The sequence below is a fragment of the Heptranchias perlo genome, chromosome 3 (genome assembly GCF_035084215.1).
Source record: "Heptranchias perlo isolate sHepPer1 chromosome 3, sHepPer1.hap1, whole genome shotgun sequence".
NCBI classification, from domain to species: domain Eukaryota; kingdom Metazoa; phylum Chordata; class Chondrichthyes; order Hexanchiformes; family Hexanchidae; genus Heptranchias; species Heptranchias perlo.
In genome coordinates, this window is record NC_090327.1 from 91,206,363 (window position 1) to 91,230,140 (window position 23,778).

The 23,778-nt window shown below is 42.7% G+C and overlaps 1 protein-coding gene across 1 annotated transcript in view; it reads right to left on the reverse strand.

Moving 5' to 3' along the window:
* Positions 1 to 23,778, reverse strand: part of csmd3b (CUB and Sushi multiple domains 3b) — a 1,733,930-nt gene that overhangs the window by 701,760 nt on the left and 1,008,392 nt on the right. Inside the window, exon 6 of the mRNA XM_067976258.1 lies at positions 693 to 805. Within this exon, the coding sequence (XP_067832359.1) occupies positions 693 to 805 (113 nt within the window). The remainder of the gene's footprint in view (positions 1 to 692; positions 806 to 23,778) is intronic.

The window sequence follows — 23,778 nt, forward strand, 5'->3', positions numbered from 1 at the left end:
AAGGACCAGAGGACATGGATTTAAAGTGATTGGCAAAAGAACCAAAGGTGACATGAGGAAAAACTTTTTTACACAGTGAGTGGTTAGGATCTGGAATGCACTGCCAGAGGGGGTGGTGGAGGCAGATTCAATAATGGCTTTCAAAAGGGAATTGGATAAGTACTTGAAAGTAAAAAAATTGCATGCCTACAGGAATAGGGCCGGGGAGTGGGACTAGCTGGATTGCTCTTGCATAGAGCCGGTGCAGACTCGATGGGCCAAATGTCCTGTAATCCTTCTATGATTCTTATGATTCTAGGAGATTACAGAAAACCAACAGTGCACTAAATGGTTGCAACAGGAGTCGGGCAATCCCTGAAGCATAAGTATGCAAGATCTATATTTGGGTAACAAGAGAGGCAGAGCAAAGGAAGACATTGCTCTTTACGGACAACGACCAATGAACTTTACTTGCAAACTTCACTGGCATAAAGTTGTGAAGGCTTTCAAGTTGTAATTAATATTTCAAGAGGCTTTGAATACAGACAGATCCCATTTTTAGACATTGCTACTAAATTCTGCTTTAAACATTATTGGTCAGGCATTTCCCAGAGAGATCTAACGGCTGAAAATTTACTGCTCGATGTGTTTTTTTTTGCGAACGCACAATATCATCTTCTGAAAGTGAGCACTCTTCTCATGTGTAATGTTACCTTGGTATGGAGCACTGAATCCCCTGTGCCTGTGGTTGTTGTCTGATATGAAGTGCAGCCTAAGCCAGTTCTTGCTGCTGATAATAGGTGGAGGCAGATTCATCCCCGACAACCTGCGACAGAAAATAAAACAGGAATATTTTTGTTATTGTTATCCCAGTTTCATTTTCCTCCTTTGATATTCAACATCTAAATGAATCAGTGTCAGTAGATTCACATTAAAGAAAATCACGGTACCTAGAGAAAGCTCCAAGAATCAGAGGGATATTAATCTTTGCGCAAGGTCAACTGTCCAAAATGAAATGCATTAATCAGACAAAGGCAAGTGAACTTGTGGCTCAAGTCAGCTTTTGCGATCAACATAAGTTTGTTGCAATTTTTTTGACCTCTTAGCATGGTCCAAGTTCATTTAAAATGCATGCATATTGTCGAATTAAATGTCAATATTGCACGGACACTACCTCTGGTCTTAATTTACGAGGGGAAAATTACTCAGGATACTGCACTGATGGTTTTTAAACGATTGTGAAAAAGGCAAACTGAAATCCTGGACGATGTTAACATTAACACACGAATACCATTTGTGAATCATTTATTCTAAACAGTCAGTAAATAGTTATCCTAACTCTCTCTGTTTTGCTTATTTCTGAAACTACCTTTTAACATTGCACAATAAATGAATATAACAGAATGCTACAGGACAGGAAGCAGCCACTTAGGGTCATTAGGTCTGCATCAAAGTTAAAAATGGGACAAACTAGTTTTATTAATGACAGCTGTCTAATCTTTCTATTGACTTTATCTGGTTGGGTAATATTATTTTTATATTGTATTATCACTTGAAAGGCTACATAGGGACATACTGGCCCAAGCTTTCTGCCCGCCCCCCCATCCTCAGACTGGGGCGCATCTCCAGCAGTGCAGTACTTCCCCTGCCCCAGGGATGCCCACTTATCCTAGCCATATTTCTATCCCCTGAGTCATTTACATATGGGAGCAGCGAGTTGCTGTGGAAGATTGTTTCCCTCAATTGCTTGGGGTTTACATACCCCTGCCCACTTCGGGGCAGCCAAGTGCTCCCTGATAGGACCAGTCCCCAGAAAATGGCAGGGATGGAGGGATTACTTTCCACCTCTGTCTGGCCTGGATCTGCCGAACGACCTGTGGCCAGGAGGCAGGAAGTTTAGACCGTGTTGTGTCTCCATTGTTGGTGGATCAGTGTACATCAAACCACAGAGGGATTTTATTAGTCACTTCATCATAAGCCATTACATTCTTCTGTGTAATCCTGCATTTTCAACGAATGTTTGATTCTTCAATAGTATTTCATTTGTGGCTTTTGGCATTCACTTTCACTGAAAGGAATAGCTCACTGCTATGGAGGTTGCCATTATTTTACACAGCCATTACTCAACTGAACAGCATGGCATCTGACTATATCAATTGGGTAACTTTCAGACTGCCCGGTGTGTCCAGCAGGGCAGCATACCATTCTGTCATTATTTATGTTCTTTCTCATACAAAGTAAAAGAAATACAACACTGATAAAGTTTGGAAAGAAATGGGCACTGAAAAGCACCTTTGTTTGTAAAACAAAACTCCAAATAACACTTATCTCATTAATTTTTTTTTAAAAATCAAGAACATAATTTTCTAATTATTTTTTCTGGGCTACTGCACAGAAACTACTGGTCTTGATATCAAAATCACTGGTACGTAATAGCATAACATTTCCCACTGGTTCAACCTAAAACTGTATCCTTAAACTCTGAAGCAGAAGCCACATCACAACACAAAAGCTTGATTCTAACCTTAGGGCAAGAGGTGAGTGTGGGGTCGGCAGGGCGAGCAGCATGCTAGCCCCAGCTCGCCAGCGTGAGGCCCAGGCCATTTTAACACCCAGGCCTCATTACTGTAGTGAAAAGGCGATGCCTGCACAAACCCGGCGGGAATGATTGTGGCGGCTGGAGGGCAGGAGCAGAGCGAGCACATCAGCAGGAGGGAATGGTCCCCAGCAGCCAGATAAGTGTGCCGAGGAGGCGCAACGCGATCATGGTCAGGGAGGAGGCAAGCCTGGGGCAGGAGAGGCCCTGCTTCTCCTGGCCCACAAGGAAACCTTAAAAAAATTACTTACCTTGGCCCTCTTCTGTGGTTTCTGCACCTTAGTGCCCAGTGTTGCTGGCGAGGCTGGAACTGGGTGACAACTGTGCGACTGCACGTTAAAATGGCATTGAGTCTAAATTACATCATCAGACAGTTAGTTTTGAATTCCAGGCAGGTGAGGGCTCCCAACACTACCCCAAACACGCCCAGTAAGAGTGGTGCCGGGCGCGAGTGTAGTTTGGACATGCTGGGGGTCGATTTTCATTTGATTCCCCTGGTGTTAATGGGGTAGTAACAGCCTCAAAATTGGGTCAGTAGCCTTACTGCCCCATTAACCTAAATGGCCGGCTCCATATTGAGAGGCCTACCGACCGGCGTCCAAAGCCCCAGCCATTTTCAGGCAATAGGCCCCTTTTAATATGCAAATCGGGCTCCTCTGTCGTAAATAGGACCCCGACTGCCGTTTTAGGCTCGAACTGGTCGGAGCCTGCGCCGTGTAGACTCAGATCAGTTCCATGGGCAATGGAGCCGAACAGGCCCAGCAAAGGTAGGTTTGCAATTATTTTTGTTGGGCCTGCTCCTGGACCTCCCAGTGCCGCAAAATAATCTGGCCCAATGCCCCCTCAGGAACCCTGATCGTACCCCTCTCCCACTTACCTTGCTGGCAGCTGGTGTGGCCCGATATTGGCCGGGCTGGAGCATCAACACATGGCCGCTACTTCACTTTGACTGTGGGCAACCATTCAGCACACTCAGCAGGCCGGTCACCCAAAAGTCAAAATCAACCCCACTGAGTATAAGGCTGCCTCTATTTTAAGCCACCTCTAATCCCATTCTTGTCAGAGGGTTAAAATCAGACCTAAAATGTTATAATGTTCCACCTGAGGGTGCAATTTACAAATCAGCACAAGCATTACTGACTGCACACAGTTATAGGTGTGACTTTCACATCTGTACAATCAATGCATCTGATTTCATGGCAGGTCCTGTTCCTTGGAAAAATCAAATATTTGACCCTTGTCACATCTGCGACGTTGAAATTACTGGATATGTCTGACAGAAATTTAAGCAGGATTTTTTTTTTTATGACCACAGGGGCATTTTTTGTTCAGGACACTGATAAAAGACCGTGAGTGTGTTGGAAGGAAGCTGCACAAAATTATGGATAGCCAAAATGAACACGCAGGCTCATGACATCCAAGATTCATGTAACTATCACAGGCTCATTCATTGTTATTTGATTGCCATTGTCATCGTATTCTTTTTGAGCATCAGCTAGGTGTGAGAATTAAAGGTGAACTTTCTTATCAGTGTAAAGTTCCTGCCCATTTAGTAATTTCTATAAAATGTATTTTTTTTGTGATTTTCAACCTCATTCCTGTCTGGAGAAATTCATGCTTTTAATCTACTCCCATAGCTTCATGGAGACCCAGCATTTTGAGTCTGAAAATCATTGGACAGCTACTTAGTTGACATCAGTTTGTATGGAGTTATATAAGGGGTGATTCCTCAATCCTGTGCTCCCAGCAGGAATGCACGGTCCAGGAAGTGCAGGTTGGAAGTGGTTTACAGTATTATAGGCCCAATTCCCATGCTATGCTCCCTGCTTGGAACATGGGATCGCCCTGTATCAGTGATATGAAATTGGCCGTTTGAAGCTTAAAGTAAAAGAAACAGAATTACTAAATTTTAATACTACAAAATAATGCAGTGTTATGTTTTATTAATGTGACATCAATTCACAGTATATTAATATTCTAAAGTAAGATTTGCTAAATTAAGCCAATAACTAATTTAGTACAAAATTAGTCATCTCAGTCAAAGAGGCCATAGAGTGGCTGGTGTGAGAAATTGAACATTTCACACTGGTGCTGCAGGGGGTACTCTTCCAAGGCTATGGTTAATGTGTATTGGTAGGCAAAGAAGATGAAGCTTTATTCCACATCTAGCTGTGCTATGCTTGACCATGGAGTGCTCAGTGCTGAAACTAGAGGGGGCAATTTCAACTCCTGACGGCCCGTTTCTCACCTGTAAATGGATGAGCAGTACGTTCACCTATTTTGGGAAGGAGGCTACTTGAATATCCAAATAGAGATCCTGTGGGGATTGTTGGACCCTGTTTACAATTTTCAGGTAGATTTCTGTGGGGTCAGGAAGAGCAGGAGTGCTGGGCCGACTGCCGGCCAATGCTCATCCCCCTCCGGGATTGACTCCCCTTCCACTCCCCGGTGCAACCTGGTGGCTGGCTCATCATGTGACCTGGACGATTTCTCACCAACTCACAACTGGGGGCTGGGAGGCACCCCTTTGATGCCCACAACTCGCCAGCTACATTCAAATAAAGCTCGAACCCTGAAATGGTTCAGGCATCTCGACATTTTGCCCCTTTCGGACGGAAGTCAAAAATTCTCTGCCCCCCCCCCAGGTGTCTGAAATGGAAAGTGTTTTCTGCCTCAGCACTAATATCTCTCAAATTAATTAGCACAAAAATTAACACAATAACATCACCATTATGAAAATAAACTATCGCAGTACAAAAATTGAAAACAATTTTAGTACCGGTGGATTGATCGTTGGAGCTATCAGCCCAGTGTGGGATAGCATGAAGCACAGTAAATAGGGCCTTAGGTTGTACAGCCACAACAATAGAGCACATATCTCAGCAAGTGATTCTGAGTTTATACAGAGCTCTGGTCTGGCCCCACCTTGAATACTGTGTACAATTTGGGTCGCTGTACTATGAGGTAAAACATCCAGGGATCGTAGAGGATGCAATAGAGGGCAACCAAATTGGTAGCTGTGATTAGGCAGGTGAGTTTATGAGAAGAGGCTGTAGTAGTTGGGCATGCTTACACCGAGAAGAGAGGGCTGAGGAGTGATCTTTTCGAAGTATTCTAGATCTGAAAGGTCATAGGTAAGATAAAGGTCAATATTTTTTCAACATAGTTACAGATTCTACTGCAAGGTGGATAACTTTAAATTTCGGTGAAGGCGGGTGAAAAGACATTTTACATTTAACAACTTTATACAGAGAATGGTGAATCTAGAGAATGGACTCTGTCAAGGGAGATGATGGGGACTGATTGTATCAGTACAATTCAAGAAAGAATTGGATAAGTGCCTGGTAAAAGATTTAATGGAGGGGTATGGGGATACTCTAGTATATGATGTTTGCCAGACACTGGGACCAGCCAGATGATCATTTTCTGTCCTTTACTTTTCAATTTTCCTATGTAATCGATACATGCACACCATTAGGTCCCAAAAATAAGACCAAATGATGAGCAAGGGATTGAGCAATCAGCGTTCATTTCAAAAATATTATTTGAAGTCCGAAAATTCTTTAGAGTGCAGATAGGGAATTCAGGAGAAACTTCTTTACCCAAAGAGTGGTAACAATGTGGAACGCGCTACCACAAGGAGTAGTTGAGTGAAATAACATAGATACATTTAAGGGGAAGCTAGATAAGCACATGTGGGAGAAAGGAATAGAAGGGTATCCTGATAGGGTTAGATGAAGTAGGAAGGGAGGAGGCTCGTGTAGAGCATAAACGCTGGCAAAGACCAGTTGGGCCGAATGGCCTTTTTCTGTGCTGTAGTTTCAATGTAACTCAATGTGACATAAAATGATCATCTGTACACAGTATTATCAGACATGATGAAATTCAATCTGAAGGTAATAAAAGTATGGATGTGGATTTTAGTGATGTTACGGAGGTGGAAATAGGCAGATTTGACGATAGAAAGCATATGAGATTTGAAACAAAGTACAGATTCAAATAAAAAAACAATATTGTGGATTTTTGGGTTCAGCCTGAGTGAATAGCCAAGGAGGAGATAGGATTGGAGGCTAAGGAAGGGAGTTTTTGGCTGCGGCTGAATAGGATTGCTTCAGTTTTTTTCCAAAATTGTGTTGGAGAAAATTCTGGTTCAGCCACAATTTGGTGCCGAACACGCAGTCAGACAGCAGGTTATGAAGTTGAAGGTGTTGGTGGAAAGGTAAAGCTGGTTGTTGTCAGTGTACACGTAGAAGCTGACCCGACGCTTCCAGTTAACTGCACTGAGGGGCAGCATGTGGATAGGGAATAGGAGGGAGCCAAGGATGAAGCCTTGGGGCATTCCAGTGATGACAAAGTGCAGTGTCGAGGCGGCAGGGGGACCGTTGGAAGACACGTAGGAATGGAATTAAGTGAGTTCAGTGCCATGGAGATGGACTACAGAGAAGAGACAGTGGGGGAGAACAGAAATTGACTTCAATGGAAATGAAAATTGGGCGAGGTGTGTAACAGGTGGCTGAATTGATATCGCCCGGCTTATACTATCACCCAAAGTCAAAATTACCCCCATTGACTCTGTCAAACACTATTGGAGTGGGGGTTGTTGAGGACGAAAAGGAGCGATAGCACGTCACAGTCATAGACACAAAGAATACCACTGATAACTTTGACCAGGTGTGGGTAGGGTGAAAACTGAACTGAAAGAATTAGAACAGTGCGTGGTGAGGGAGAGGTGAGTGCGGTGCAAAATGGTAACAACATATTTAAGGGCCTCAGAGGAAAGGTAGCAGTTGGCAATGTCAGCAAGCTTTGGGTCAAAGAAAGGAAGCCATGTGGTTGGTAGTTTGATCGAGAGGGGATCAAAAGGGTACAAAAAGTGAGTCTAATTGATTTTCGTCACTGTAAAATGGTTTTCAGTGAGCATAAAGTACTGCGTAGTTAACTTACCATGATCATATACTCAGACACAAGTCACTTGCTTTATAACAGAAAGCCTTGAGATCTGTCTAAGGCCAAGAATATTATAAGCCCAGTTATAATATAGAGGCAATGAACTTTTGTTCATTTCAAGTGCAGTCATTAAAATAATAAGCTTCTGAAAAGAAAACAGCTCAGTATAATTGTGTTTTTTTTCTTTTTTAAAATTCGGCCAATTTAGTCATCAGAAAAGCTTGCACCAGAGCAACGTGTCCACATTTAATCACCAATCATGATGTGAAAGGAGAGTTTTTCACCTAAGCTTAACTGTTTGTAGGTCGATTGTTTGGGCTTTTTACTTTTGAAAGCAAGAAAACAGAATTCAAGACTTGGAGATTAGAAATTGATGGAGAGGACAAAAGGTTTCTAAATTGAAAGGACACATGAACATTCTCTATCCTCAATCAGCTGTCCTTACTCAATGTAAATTTAAGCTGGTCATGTTCTGAAGGAGAGACATGATCAAAAGATCTGTCTTGTTAGGTTAAAATGTCTCATCTGCTAAACTAAATAGAATTTCTCTACGATTCTTTCAGACGTTCCCTATTTTTATGAGTACATTTAAAGTAATAATATTAAATTTGCAAAGTCATGCAGTTTGAATAACTGGCAAATCCATACTGACTGGGGAAGAATAATTTATAATGGCATTAAACAATACTGAGAATACAGACTTTTGAACTGCGGCACATAAGCTTAGTTTTCTACTTAGTTACAGTCTGGAGGTGCATGATTCAGCTTTGATCGAAGATGTTTGCCAAGTTACCTGATTTCTGTCAGGGCAATTGAGGGATTGGCCTCAAAATCATGTATGCTAGGTAAAGAACAAATATATCTTACTGCTATTCACTGTCCAGTGACCCCCTGTTAGAAACTATGGGGTAAATTTTAACTGTAGAGTGGCTGACCAGCAGAGCGTGCCAGCCAGCTGGCGGGCAATAGTTCTGAGGGATAGGTCCAGTCTACTTGGAGAGCCGGGCCTCATTAGCATCAGGCTGTAAGGCTGCAGGTGTAAATCAAACACCCCGGGGCAGCCTGCTGGCTCCAGGCTAGCACAAATTTAGGTGGGCCCTCGGTATGTGGTTTAAAATTGGAATATTGGATCTGATAATTGATGGTAAGGTGGATACATTTTAGAGGCACATCTTTATAAAGGAATTTTGATCACTGACTATGTTTAGACAAAGGACATGGTGATAAATCATATGCTAATGTATGTTATTATGATACCACATAGAACATGATTTTACATCGGTTATATTCAACAGGTAGCATTGGCTCAGCCCTGATTAACTCTCGCTAAACTGAAGATTAAACTTCTTGGTCACAAATTTCCTTAGGGAAGTTGGCTTGGTGTGTACCAGTATCTAAGGAAAATCAAGCAGGAACCGATATGTTGGGTCCCAGCTAAGGTCGACAATTTCTGACAGGGTCTGAGGCATGTGGAATCTCTGTCCACTCCAAACATGGCCCATGACATTGGAGGTGGCAGGCACTAGGAGAGAGATTACCCTCACTGGGAATCTCATGGCCCCAGCTTCCCTGTTACTCAGTAACCTGATAATCCCAGCATACAGAGCAGCTATGTAGCAGAAGTGGGGGACACTGGAGTCTCCAGACAAAATACTGGACTGGAAGACCCCAGAAATTGTACTTTTGTTTTATCCTGAATGGCCCTCTTATAAAGGGGGTGATTAATTTCGCTATTGCCCCCTCGACCAACCCCCACCCCGACCAAAACAACAATGCAATGCCACATTTCCTTTCTCCCCACCCACCATCCCCCATAGCAGGCATCCAAGATGTGCCTATGATGGCATGGTCACCTGCCCATAGAGATGCAGATGAATTGACCTTGCCCTGACTCAGGTTCCCCATCCTCCCGAAATGACTGAGAGTTTCCCGGAATCGGGGGTTCCCATTCACAACACTGCCCAGAGCAGTTCGGGGATCAATGATTTAAATTTCCCGCCGCAGTCCACTCACATGAACAACAGACACATATGCGAGGTGCTGTAAATAATTAATAAACTGTTAGTCTGCTATCGGGAGCGAGAACGAGGTTAGACTGCATTAATTTCAAAAAGAATCATTTCCAGCCTTTTCCACGGAGCCTGTCACCGGCTGCTGCTCAGAGCCATCACCTGCAGAGAGCGGCGAAAGCCGGTGGGTGGCGGCTCTCTGGGGTGGGGCGGGGGGGGGGGGAAGAGGGAGAATAGGGAATAAGCTGGGGGAGAGAGGGAGACTGAGGAATGGGGCCCTGGGGAGAGAGATGGAGACTGGGGAATAGGAGCTCTGGGTGGGGGGTGGGGAAAAGAAGGGACTGGGGAATAGGAGCTCTGGGTGGGGGGGGGGGGGAAGAGAAGGGACTGTGGGTCAGGGGATTGGGGCTCATTGTGGGGACTGGCATTTCCTGCAGAGCCAGGAGCAGCAACGTGGTGAATGGGAGCGGCACTGAGAGAGGAGCAGCCAATAAAGGGGCAAGTGAAACCTGGGGATCTTATTGTGGGCGAATAGTGAAAGATTGTTCCCGTGGGGAACTTGGGAATGGAAACTAAGGATTCTCACGGGAAAAAAAAACAAGGGGGAAGGGAGGAGCAAGGTTCTCCAACTGAGGGCTATTGGACTGTGGGATCCTTCACTACATGTGGCTATTGAGGTTGAGACTAAAACTTAATTTAAAAGGACATCAGGGCATATTGCTGGATTGGGATTGAGGAAGCTTAACTCTGCGTCTGACTCATGCTAGGAGTGCATGATGCTCCCAATGGATGTCAACAGTGGAAAAATATTCAATTATTCATTTTCCCAGCACTGACATTCTTCACCATGCTGTACAAAATAGTCTTTCAAAAAACAATTACAGAGAACTTTTGTGATGTTATAATTATGTGCCCAGTTCATCAGCTGAGATTGACATTTCTTCATGTGCAACTTTTGGTGCAATACTGAGGGAGTGCTGCACTGTGGAAGATGAAATATTAAACTGAGATTCAGATGGACATTTAAGATTCCTTTGCACTATTCAAAGAAGAGCAGGGAGTTCTTCCTGTATCCTAGCCAACATTTCTCCCTCAACTACCACCACCAAAAACAAATGAAATGGTCGATCCCCTCACCTGCTCTTTGTGAGATCTTGCTGTATGCAAATTAGTTGGCACAATTTCCTACATATCAATGACTGTATTTCAAAAGTGACTCATTACACGTGGAGCACTTTGGGACACTTTGAGAACATGTTAGGGTGCTGTATAATTGCAAGCTCATTCTTCCTTTAGTACTATATTGGTACATTTATTAAAATATTAACATAAACTGCGACTATTACTGCACTAAGATCCCCAAGCCTCAACCTTTTGCTGAAGTGTGAAGAGGAATAGGTTCCCACAGCACAATTAAGTCTGACGCCCAGTCCCCATGTTTTACCATTTTGCAAATTAAAAACAAAATACATATTTTAAAAATATTCATGGTATTTTTCTCCCCCAGGATTCTTGTGCATAAGGGAGAGAATACATCTCTTTTATGAGGAAAAAGGTATGTTAAGTGATGCTGCACATTAGCTACATCTTCAAAACTGTACATGTAACTTTGGCATTAGGGAAATGTTGACTATGAAACACCATCGAAAGGTTCTTTTGAAGCAGCTATTATACTTTACAGCCCTGGATTTTGTAAATACTCAATTCCATTGTACTGGAGCCAAACTGCAGTTACTTCTCTGTACAGGGAAAATACATATTTGCATCAGTGCAGGAGACATCAAAGGAAGCTTGTACAGCAACTGACATCCATCATGAAAATATCAGTGGAATTTTTCAAGTCCGAGTCAAATACATACAACCTTTACAAAATATGAAACTTTTATTCATCACGTATTTCTTTATTAATCCTTCATTTGTGAGTGGCAAAATAACTAATTTCCTTTGAAAACAACCAGAGGCTGTTAAAATCTAACCAGATTTTCCGTCACAAAAGACGACAGCCTGGATTTACTGGAGCAGCATAAACCTGCAGCGCAAAAGTGGGTGGGAGTTCCGTTCCACCAGAACTCCAACCACTTTACCACCCACATTATTTTCTGATGTCATATCTTCTGGTCAGGGCAAGTGCCTGCCCATATTCGGATGGCTGTGTGCAAATAAGCTGATAATGATGTAGTGATGTCAATCTTCACATTTCTATCATTTCCATTTCATTTGCAACAGGTCATCTTATTGCCCACAATAAACATATGTCCAGAGCTGCTAGTCACTGGAGAAAAGGCCAGAAACTCATTTTGTAGAATTTGCAAATACCTTATTTTTTAATTGGATTTGGTGATTTTTTTTTTAACTGTTGCAGGCAACTTTACCAGCTTGCTTTTGTGCTATTTACTTTGGGGTTCCTATTCACCCCTCTGCCCCAATTTCAGATAGAACACAATGGGGACAATTTTCACCTTCACCACCTGGGTTATAATCTGGTGGAGCAGATTGTCCACTTGTTGCAGCCCCTGTATGATTTTCATCACATTATTTTCAATGGGATGAAAATCGGGCTGGTTATATAACAGGCACGGAATCCACTCTGCCAGATTACCGCTCAGGCTGTGAAGGTGAAAATGACCCCCACTTGGTTTCCTATTGGGAATTCCCCTGGATCGTTGCTTTTTAGAAGAGGAAGAGGAGGAGCAATGGAGGGATGCCTGACCAAAGCACCCGGCATCAAGCCATGTGTACCCCCACACCAGAAAATACAGGCAGAGGTGCTCCTACCTCCAGTTATCCCAGAAACAATGCAGAGGCTTCGTTTACAAAGGAAACTGAAAAATGCAACATGTTGCTACCTGACCTGGAGCCTAGCTCTAACACTGGCACCACACTGCCAGTGGTTGTGAAAGTCACAATCACCCTGAATTTGTATGCTCTGGGATCATACCAGGGTGCCAGTGGGGTCATCAGCTGTGCACAGATGCAATAAGCAACCCACAGAGGCATCATTTGCTAGCTTAAGCAATTTCATCTCTTTCCCCATGGACAGCTCTCAGCAGTGTGACAGGGCAATGCACTTTTACTGAATGGTAGGATTCCCAAAGACCCAAAGGGTCATAGATTGTACTCACAGTGCCATACATGTTACCTTGATCGGTGCCATTAACAATATCAACAGGAAAAAGGTTCCACTGACTCCATGTGCAAAACATTTGCGATCAGCAGCTCTGCACCATGCAAGGGAATGCTTGCTTCCCTGGCAACTACTACAATGCATTCATTTTAAGGCAATCAGGAGTGGCAGCATTCTTCCATCCTGAAAGGAAACTCTCAGGGCGGTCCTGGAATATCACTGCTACCCTCTGCAGCCACGGCTGATGACCTATATGGTATCCCAGGACCTGAGCTGAGCATTGATACATTGAGGTCCACGCAGGTAATCCGAGTCATAATTGGGCACAGTGTTGGCATGTTGAAGACACAATTCAGATGCCTAGATCGATCTGGGGCACCTTGTAATATATTACAACTGGGCTCTCAAACATCATGATTATGTGCTGCGTGCTACATAACTTTGCTTTATAGAAAGGCCTGATCATGGAGGCCCCAAAAAAGAAAGGCACACGAGGGCAGCAATGGGATCAGCCTGACGAGCATGCAGAGAAAAATCCATTGCTAGTTACATGCAACAGTCATACTACTTCTCATACAGGAGGCTTTCTCTTGACTTGCACATTTGGTCACATCTTTCCATTTCCCTCCGAAAAAGATGCCATCACCTGCAGCCTCTTCTCTGTGCCCAAAATCTCACTAAGCTCCCATTCATGCTTTTCTAATCAAAGCAGCTTCGACACCTTTCCAAAGACAAAGTTTACACACACAGCTTTAATGTCACCATAATTTGATTGTCAACCTATACTTTGTGTCTGTGTGCCTTCTTACCATCATGCTATCCCTGTGAGTGAGGTATTAACTCTTCATCGCAATCTTCTCCTAGGTGTTACCTGGATGGCTGGAGTGCATGAGGTCATTGGTTACTGTATGTCAATATGAGTGTCTTGAGATGGAGAGGGCCCTTGTGTCACAGCAGCGAAGTGGACCTGCTGCAGGCTATATCTCTCATGCTGCTGCAAAAGCAAACTGGCCCTGCTTCCTTTCTGCTTATATGTGCAGGTACCAGAGGGGGCTTTCAGGAGGGTGTGCCTGTCTGGAAAGACAGCGCCATCTAAGTGCAATCTTGCTATTACATGAGTATTGGGCACTGCCTCATCATAGCCCTGAGCTGCAGGAAAGCAGACCTAATGCTACCAATAAGATCAGTGCAGCCTTGCTTCAAGGTTGTCTGCAACTGGGTATCAAGTCTGTCACAACCAAAAGTGACATTGGCGACAACCCTCTCCAATCTGACAACCCAGTCCTCCATAGCAACAGTCTGAGTATCCGTAGAGGAAGCACGGGCTGCTGCTAGTGCCTCTTGTCATTGGGATCTCTATTACATATGTCCTTGGAGGTGCCACACACATTCAATGGTGAACTCCAGTGCTGTTAAACTATCCTCTAACGTCCTATGCAGGCTGTTAATACAAACAGCCATCAGCAGCACACTTGCCTGATACAACCATCCCAATGCCCACACCAACATTTCTGAAATGCAAGGCCTGAGAGCCGCTGATCCCTTGACACTTCCCGACCTTCTAGGTAGCAGTGTCCTCCTTCTCATGTGCCACCACCAGCTACTGACCGCTTGTGCTCTCTGTATCACCCAATGCACTCTGCTCTGCCTCACTCTCTAACTGCCCTGGGGTGGATGTGTCCGAGTTGGTGCTTGGAAGGGATAGAGTGAGTGACTATGAATATTGCTAAGTGCCGACATCACTAGATGTTCAGTGGCCTGTTTCTTCCTGTTGCTGCAGTAAGTCTAGAGGAACATAAGAGGAAGAGGGTTTAAAATGGTTTCCTAAGGAGGGGAGTTCATATCACTTTCAGTGGAAGGAATTACATGACAGTTTCATGATATGATTTACTGACGGAAGATAATGTATAACTAACCTTTACTTGGCACATGCCCCCCAACTTCCCCATCTGACACCCTCTAAGCATTCCTTCCCCAAGATTTGCAAGGCTTCCTCTTCATAAGGGCAGCCACCTCTCACTAATTTCTTCCAAGTGTTATGAATTATCTTTTCCTCTAAAAAGAATGAAAAAGTGAGAACTATCTTTTGTTCCTATGACATTCAGTAAAACCCACTTATCAGCGTGGCAGCCATGATAGGTTTGATGACAGATGGGTGCAACAAGCAATTACATCCAATGCGAGGCTCTTTGTAAGGTGAATGCATATAAGGATATGAGTGAAAGAGAACTTCCAGGTAAAGATTGAGGGTGTAAATGGCACCATGTTACCTCATGAGCATTGATGGAAAGCAATTCAAACACCTTAACACAGATTGAGGGGGAGGTCATAGCAGGTGTCAAACATGCTTAGTACAGCATATTGTTGGAAGGTATAACTAACTCCTCTTACCTTGCTCAACCTGATAAGGTCTTTAAACATTTTACAGCATTGATTGGCCATCTGTGGAGTGATTGAATTGGCACTCATTGCCTGGTCACCTCCTTCCACTGGCCTTGAGCAGGTCTCCTTGGGGTCCCCCATCTATTTGTTCCTGGGCCTATCCTTCTGTCGCAGCATTTCATCATCCAAGTCCACAAAGTGAATTCCCCTGTGCACTACAGCAGAGCTCTCTGGCATTCAGACGATGTTAAATGGGTTTATTACAGCCAAAACAATGCTGTTGATGACTGGCCTCTTAAACTACTGTAGGCCTATAAATCTTGCAGCAGCACACTATTTCCCACCTTCCAATCATAGACATCTCCAATGTCAAGAGTTCACCATAATTATTCAAATGAGCCTGAAGTTATGGCAGGATCAGTGAATAGATCATTATTCCTGCTCTGCCACACTTCCAGTAGGGATTGTGCCCCATCAGAAAATCCAGCTTTACTACTTGACTGGAAATGAGTCAAAATGGGCCCAAAATATGATTGCACCATACACAATTAAAGTCAGATTATTAGAGTAAATGGCGCAAGACTCTACTGGAGAATTGGACACACTGAGCTTCATGCCTGATTCTCCCATCTGCACTCCCATTAAATAAGGCTCTGCAGCAACCAGAGAAAGGCAATCAAATTTGGCCTATTATTTATTGGCATTGTCTAAATGGCAGAATCCATAGATGAGTAAATAATAATTATGTGAATTCAGTTTTATTTGAGATTTAGCTTTGTCGATACAAAATTTCACCAAGTCAAGCTCAAATCCATAAGCATAAGCCAAGTAACATTGACAAACCCCCGCAGTGTATCCCAAAGACAATGTGTGCATAGTAACCTCTATTTTGCCTGGGATTCGATTTGGATACTCCACTCAGAGACTAATCAACCTGGTTACGCCAGTAGGGACAATGACCAAATTCTCTGCCACTTGATCACTCAGAGATTGATCAACTCTTCTCCACTAATCAATAGAAATTGAATCTTCTCTTAAATACAGCCAGGCAATTTACAACTCACACCCACAACTCTTTTTTTTAAATGACCATCTCCAACAAGAGAGAGTCTAACCACCTCCCCTTGACATTCAACGGCATTACCATCGCCGAATCCCCCATCATCAACATCCTGGGGGTCACCATTGACCAGAAACTTAACTGGACCAGCCATATAAATACTGTGGCTATGAGAGCAGGTCAGAGGCTGGGTATTCTGCGGAGAGTGACTCACCTCCTGACTCCCCAAAGCCTTTCCACCATCTACAAGGCACAAGTCAGGAGTGTGATGGAATACTCTCCACTTGCTTGGATGAGTGCAGCTCCAACAACACTCAAGAAGCTCGACACCATCCAAGATAAAGCAGCCCGCTTGATTGGCACCCCATCCACCACCCTAAACATTTCTCCCTTCACCACCGGCGCACAGTGGCTGCAGTGTGTACCATCCACAGGATGCACTGCAGCAACTCGCCAAAGCTTCGTCGACAGCACCTCCCAAACCCGCGACCTCTACCACCTAGAAGGACAAGAGCAGCAGGCACATGGGGACAACACCACCTGCACGTTCCCCTCCAAGTCACACACCATCCCGACTTGGAAATTTATCGCCGTTCCTTCATCGTCGCTGGGTTAAAATCCTGGAACTCCCTTCCTAACAGCACTGTGGGAGAACCTTCACCACACGGACTGCAGCGGTTCAAGAAGGCGGCTCACCACCACCTTCTCAAGGGCAATTAGGGATGTGCAATAAATGCCGGCCTCACCAGCGACGCCCACATCCCATGAACGAATAAAAAAAATGCAGCTGTAGCTGCAGCCAGAAACACCTGTCATTTCATGATGACAGTAATTAAATTTAGAATGGGATAAACGGAATGAATGTACTATGGAACAATTTGTATCTTTACATTTATGTACTGACACAGCTTTAAAGGGAGCCTGAATCCCAAATGAATCAAATTAGGCAAAATATGAATATTTAGTAATTAGCCTCAAATTGTTTCATTTAGACCAGATCATGTTTTCAATCTTGGCTTTTATTCTCAACAAATACTGATCATACTTGTTCAGATGTACAAATATGATAGAAGAACTTTAATTACTGTCGATTGAATCTAACCAATTAATTCATCTGCGTAGGTGTCCGTTTAACAAAAATGCTTCAATGCCGATCAATCTGCTTGTTGGACTGAGAGACAGCATTGTGCAGTGTTTGGAATCTGTTTCCATCTGTCTTGCATTTAATGGCATAACAAAGCATATGCTGATTAAATCATTTACTGTCTGCTTTATCTCAACCTGTGGGGAAACAATGGATAACAGTACAAATATATAACCTTTTAATTACTTTGCCAACCAGCACTTGGAAATTCCGTGGGGATTCTCCAACAAGAGACCGGGAAATGGTGTAAAGGGTTTCGTCACCAATCTCCCACTGAAGTTACAGCAGGAGTCTGGGAAAACTCCGTGGAAATTCAGAGGCCAGATTTTTATTCACTCCTTTTGTGAAGGCCTATTTCTACACCATCAATTGCATCCCCTTGGAGTCTGTTCCACCCATCTCCTAATTTGTAGGAAAAAAGTCTAGGTTAAGGTTCTTTAATTTTGAACCTGTCTCCTCTAGTTCTACATTCACACCCCAAGTCAAGCAACTTGCTTACATCCACATAATATATGGCTCTCAGCAGTTCAAACACTGGAGGGCAATTTTTAACCTAACTCGCCTGGCAGGAAACCGATGGGTTCAGGTGGAACGCTGGAATTACATCCCACCTGATATTACTCTCCATTGACTTCAATGAAGAGTAAAATCATTTGGAGTGTAAACCAGCATTGCACCTGATTCTGTCAGTTTCCTGTCAAGCGAGTTAGGTTAAAATTTTGCCCCAGCTGGATTCTATTTACAATATACTTATGGGGGTAAAATTCAACATTGGCACAGGCGCAAAACAAGCAGTAGCAGACGAATCCACTGCTATACACCCTGCACAATTTTCCTTTCCATTCATTTCATAAATCTCCATAGCTTTGAGCATAATTCATAATCTTTCGTGTGAAACATTATCAAATGCCTTTTGGAAATCTAAATATACAATGTTGTAGGCTTTACCACAGTGGACTTGGATTCTCACTTCCTCAGTGAAAGAGTGAATTCCAAAATGGACATTCTGTTTCTAGAATGAACTACACACTACTAGAGCAAGATCTGGACTTTGAATCACTAACATGTTACTCAAAATGATTTTTGCGTTGGCACACAAGTATAAATTTTTTGAAGTTCTTCTCTTGATGTGGAGTCTTTTTTGACAGGAGCACAGATCAGAGGATTCAGTATGGAGGTCAGTGCCCTCAACTCCTGATCTTCTGGTGATTATCACAGGAAGATCTGGAGCATACGAATCAACTATGGTGACTTCTGAGTCAAACTCTCCGTTAAGCGCTCCCATTAAGCAAGGCTCCATGCCAGGAGTGGTGCTTTGCAAAATTCATCCAATAGTTCATTTAAATTAAAATCTGGGACTCAATACAATTGCAACATGCTATTTTCATCAAATGATAAGGAAATTAGGGGCCTGTGATTTACAATATTTTAAATAGAATCAATTAAATAGAATCACACAGTCAAACTGATAAGCTACATACAATTTGAAGCAATAGTAGTAAAACTGCCTCCTGAAGGGGTATATTCTAAAAGTTGCTTTGATTTTTTTCATGCCATCAATACATTTGTAAGTTAGATTTCCCTTGGTCTCTCTTATGCTCTTTCTGTAATTTGTGAAGTAGGGCGAAGTTACCGATTAATTAAACTTGAAAGTGCGATGCAAGCAATAAAGTTTATCAGGATTGAATTACTAACAACTAATAACAATTCAGAGGAGTCTCTTTAAAAAAATCTGTAAAAGAACAACGGCCTTGATGTTTCTGTGGGTGGATGTCATTAGCTCGCCAACAACAGTGGGAAATCAGGCTACGAACATTTAAATTCCACTGGTGTTACTCTGCCATTTTAACAACAGAGAAAAAAGCTGCTGCTAGTGGAAGGAGAAAGTCTGACTCCAGCTCAGGGCGAAAATGGGTCCAGGTGCAAAAACTTTCCAATATCTGTTTTAAATACTACTTGAAGAAAAATAATTTCCTCAGCAATGATCTGGAAAACAAAACATTGCTGTTTTAATAACAATTTGTGCATACAATGTAAATTACCAAGACACAAAGTGAGCTAGTAGCCATTCCGTATAGTTTTATTCCCAATTGGCTAGTTATCCAGGACTTCGGAAGCTGAAAGTGAAGTTATGACAGATATGGATTTCTGCACCTCATGACTTCTGAATTCTAATCTTCAGTAAATTCAGCGCTTCCTTGCAGAAGAAACCCATTTCTGTGCTCTCTCCAGCATACAGCCCAGGTCCCAAAGAAGCTTACTGTTCTCAGTAGACCCTTGCCTTGGAGCAGTTCATTGCAAAGTGTCACTGGTATAACATGCAAGTTCCACATTATAATAAAGATCTCTTTACTAAGAACCTAAGAAATTGTAGTTTGAGGAAAGGATATTCAGGCCAGTAGAACCACTTTGTTCCACATGCCAGGCGAGAATTTCCGTTCCAGTGGCAATGCCGCAGGAGGGCAGGATTTTTGTCCACCTGTTCTGCCACTGAATTCCGTCAAATCAGCAAATTTCCTGGGGTCAGTCTTATGCAGATCATTTGGTGGGCTCCTGCTGGTGCTTCCACCTGTGCCAGGGGTCCGCCTTGGGAGTGGGGCAGAAACAAATTCACTGCTGCATTCAATAGGGGCTCTGTAGGTCACAAACGCAAGAGGCCTTTCAGCTTTTGCCCAAGTACTGGTAGAATAGGTCCGTATGAAGATGAATCACCATAGCTGCAGTTCATTGAAATCAGTTCAAATGTAACCCACTGCACACGAGTCTCAATTTTGCTGAGATTGGTGGTATGACACAAGATTCACGGCATTCTTGAAACACCAATACATGGGACCATAAACATTGATTCAGAATTTAAAATCCAGATGTCAGGTGAAACTGTCAAAAATTTGGAGTGACACATTTGGAAGCAAGTAAGAACACTTCATATGAATGAAAACCAAACATTTTCATAATTCCAGAACAGGGATAATGTTCAAGCTGTGAAATCTCCAAAGGTCATTTTAAAGTGCCCATATAACTTTTCTCTGTCTATCATTTCAATGGAGGTTAGTCTGCTTAAAATCAACAGTTAAATGCCCCATTATCATCGAGGACAGAACAAACTCATCAAAACATATTAAGAATTTATCCACTAAAATCCACTTTTAAACCATGGGCTGTATTCTGCCTTCAGAGGAGCATCAGGGTGGTGGCCTGACCCCAACTCTTTTTCATAGGTAAGGGCTCATTTTGCATGCAGGACAATAGCTCTGCAAAACCTCCACCCCCAAGAAGGAACCCACCACTAGGAGTGAGGAAAATGTCGGTGGTACTGCAGCAGATACCCGCTACGACACCAGGAGGAGGAGGAGGAAGCATCTTAAAGGGGCAGAAGAGTTCTTAAAAAAAATTGATATGGTCGTCCATGGGCTGGGGGACCTCTAAAAATAGATAGGCGGGGCCTGATGAGACAGAGAAGAGCCCACTGCTCGGTCCACCACCTCCAATGTTCTCCTGAGTGGGATTGCCACCAGTGCCCAGCGCCTATTGCCTTCCCTCTCCTGCCGGCCCCTGAGGTCGATGGTGGCAGTCTGGGCTCAGTCAGCCTACTTCCCTGTGGTAAAGGAGATAGGTAAATCCAGGTTGGTGATGTTGTGGGCAGGGATGCACTGGTAGATTTCCCGACCTGTTGTTCCATCATTTCACACCAGCACTATGTATATCTCACCCCAGAAAAAGTGGAACTGTGGTTTGTGCAAGGGGTCAATGGCACCAGGCACAGGAGTTACACATCTACCAGGCAAATTTCCATGCAACTCATGGGTTTCCAGGGTCCAGGGGGATCAACAGACATGCAGGAACACCTCGTGAGAATTGGACGGTCTTTGCAAGCGAGCTTTATTCCATTTTCAGTGGAAATTAAAGGGATCCTCAGCTGCAGTCATGGAAAGATGGATGGAGGTTTGGGACATTTGTATGACAGTCGCTTATGGGTTTTGAGCGTTAAAGACTTCCAAATTTAATGCTGTAGGTTCTGCACACAAGATTCCTGCTGCTCTATAGTGCCCTTCACTTTTGACTGCCCCACCCGATTTCCCAGCTCCAGATCAGCAGGCTGCCTACTGTGTCGTGCATTTCGCATTGATAGCTCGCTGACTGCATTATAATGGGATCGGGTCCCACACCGACACACCTCTGGGCAGCTGCCACATACTTGCCTAAATAGCGCTCAAAACGAAAATCGCCTATACAGTGTGTGTAATGCACCAAAATATCTGGATAATTCATGACTATTTCTAAGTTGAAAATCTATACAGTGAAAAATTCTGAATGTGTATTACAATGAATTTTTAAAAAATTCCAATTAAGCCAGTGAGGAAAATAGAGCATAAAAAAGAAAAGTATCCATCAATCACATTGTTAGATATATATTTTAAGTATTGTAATAAATTGTGTTGTGGTAAGTTTCCTGTGAATAATAAAAAATATTGTAAAAGCTGACTAGAAAATTGCCTTAGTTACATAAGATGTTACTTAATTATAGATCAGAGTTCTTTTATGTTATATAGTCAAGTAAATGGCTTGTGGCTAATGGATGGATACTTTCGTCCTGTACTATTGTGGGTATAATTAGTTATGGGATGAATGGGATAATCCTGTAACTGTGAGTATATATTAGAAAGCACTCAACTTGCACAAAGTCTACTGTTCTCAGCCTTTAGGGAGAGAAGACCAGCCTAACAAAGCAGTACAGAGAGTTGAAGGACAACTGAAGTTCTAACTACCACCTCTGAAATGCTGCTTGGTTCCAGGAAGAAATACTGACTTTCCCTAGTGACACATTGCCACTGAATCCACATCACCTCCAGCAGTCAATTTCTTACCAAGACGACTTAGTTTCTAAAATTATGATTTTAGATGTTGGTTTCAGAGATAATTCTATAACAGTCTACTGATTTTTAAAAAAGCATGTACTGACTGTGTACTTTCATTCTTTTTAACATCACCCAGCAATGATCTCCAGAAAATAAACACTGAACCTTTAGTTCACAGTCTAGCTTCACAATGAATTGGAAAAAAATATATGCAACACATTTTAGTTATGAACTACATATTGTTTTGCACATTAGATCTATAAGAGATTGAAAGGCAGGGCTGTACTTACTGTGATTCTGAACTTTGTAATGGAAATCCATTTTAAAAAGTCATGCCTCTGCCTTTGAGCATCTCCTAACCTGAACCCAGAAGCATCAAGTTTTACCTTTTATGTCCTTTTTATCTTTTGACTTTTCACTTTTTTGCCTTTTTATTCCTTTTAATAATTCTGTAACTGTGGCTAACTGCTTTTTTTTTATGTCTCTCTTCAACAATAATTGCACTGAGAAGCCTTTAAGAATTAACCACCATGTTACAGTACTAATCTGGATCTATAGATTTTCCTTTTGCTATAAACACGTCCTTAAATGTGAAGTCATTTTGATGAAAGATTCTGTGACGGGTAAAAAGTTCCGTTTCACATGCTGTCTTTTTGTCATTCTGAATGTTTAATGTTGGATAAGAACACGTTGTAATTCCAAGTAAATTGATATTTTTGCTCGCAAGCTGTCTCTCAGCAACTTATGGTGATGTAATTTGATTCAGAATTATTTGAACATATGAGAAGGTGAATACATAGACACAGTTTGAAGAACTGTTGTGATCCATTCAATAGCGCAAATAGAGATGCACACACTCGAACGCTTGGCTTCTTAATTTACCATATATTACACATCTTTTCAATACTAGAGTACTTTCCCTAAGGGACTGTGATGTACCAACACACATGATCGTTACTATAAAGGACTGTTTAAAGAAGTCTTATTTTTTCCGTTTTAACCTTTGAAGTTATGAACTACACATTGTATTGCACATTAGGTCGACAAGAGACTGAAAGTACAGGCACAGACCAATGTCTCACCATTCTGTCGTGCAACAAATTGGACGGTGGAGGTCACATAAGATGTAGACTGCGTTTGTGGCTCTCAATAAACAATGTTTTAGTCAGCAGTAGTGGCTTATGCTAAACACCTTAAACTCTGCAAGAATTCGTAGTTGATTCTTAGTTCAGCAAAATAAATAGTTGACCAGGAAGGTCCCAGGTTTGGAGTAAAGGCTAGATTTTAAAAGTGATATTCCTTAGCTGAAATTGTGACACATTATGAGAAATAAATTTTCTTGTTTCTTTCCTCTTTACTTGTTAATTTGTGCACTAATTTTTTCCTCTCCGCCTAAAGCCACTGACCCCATATCGTGATATGGTTCCACTAACCAAATGTCTTCTGATGCCTTACTCAAGTGGCCATTGTTCACGAGGGAACCTTGACAATGACTGTTGACAAGCTAATCAATCCTGGAGGGCATCACAGTTGAGTTTGATTACATCTTCATCCAACATCTTCACTTGTGCACTCCCAACAGGGGCCACCGAGTCCATCAGGAGCAGAGACACTGACTGATTTTCCCTTCCCTAACCAGTGAGTGCAGGAAGCATCCAAAATCCCCAAGTTGACGTCAGTT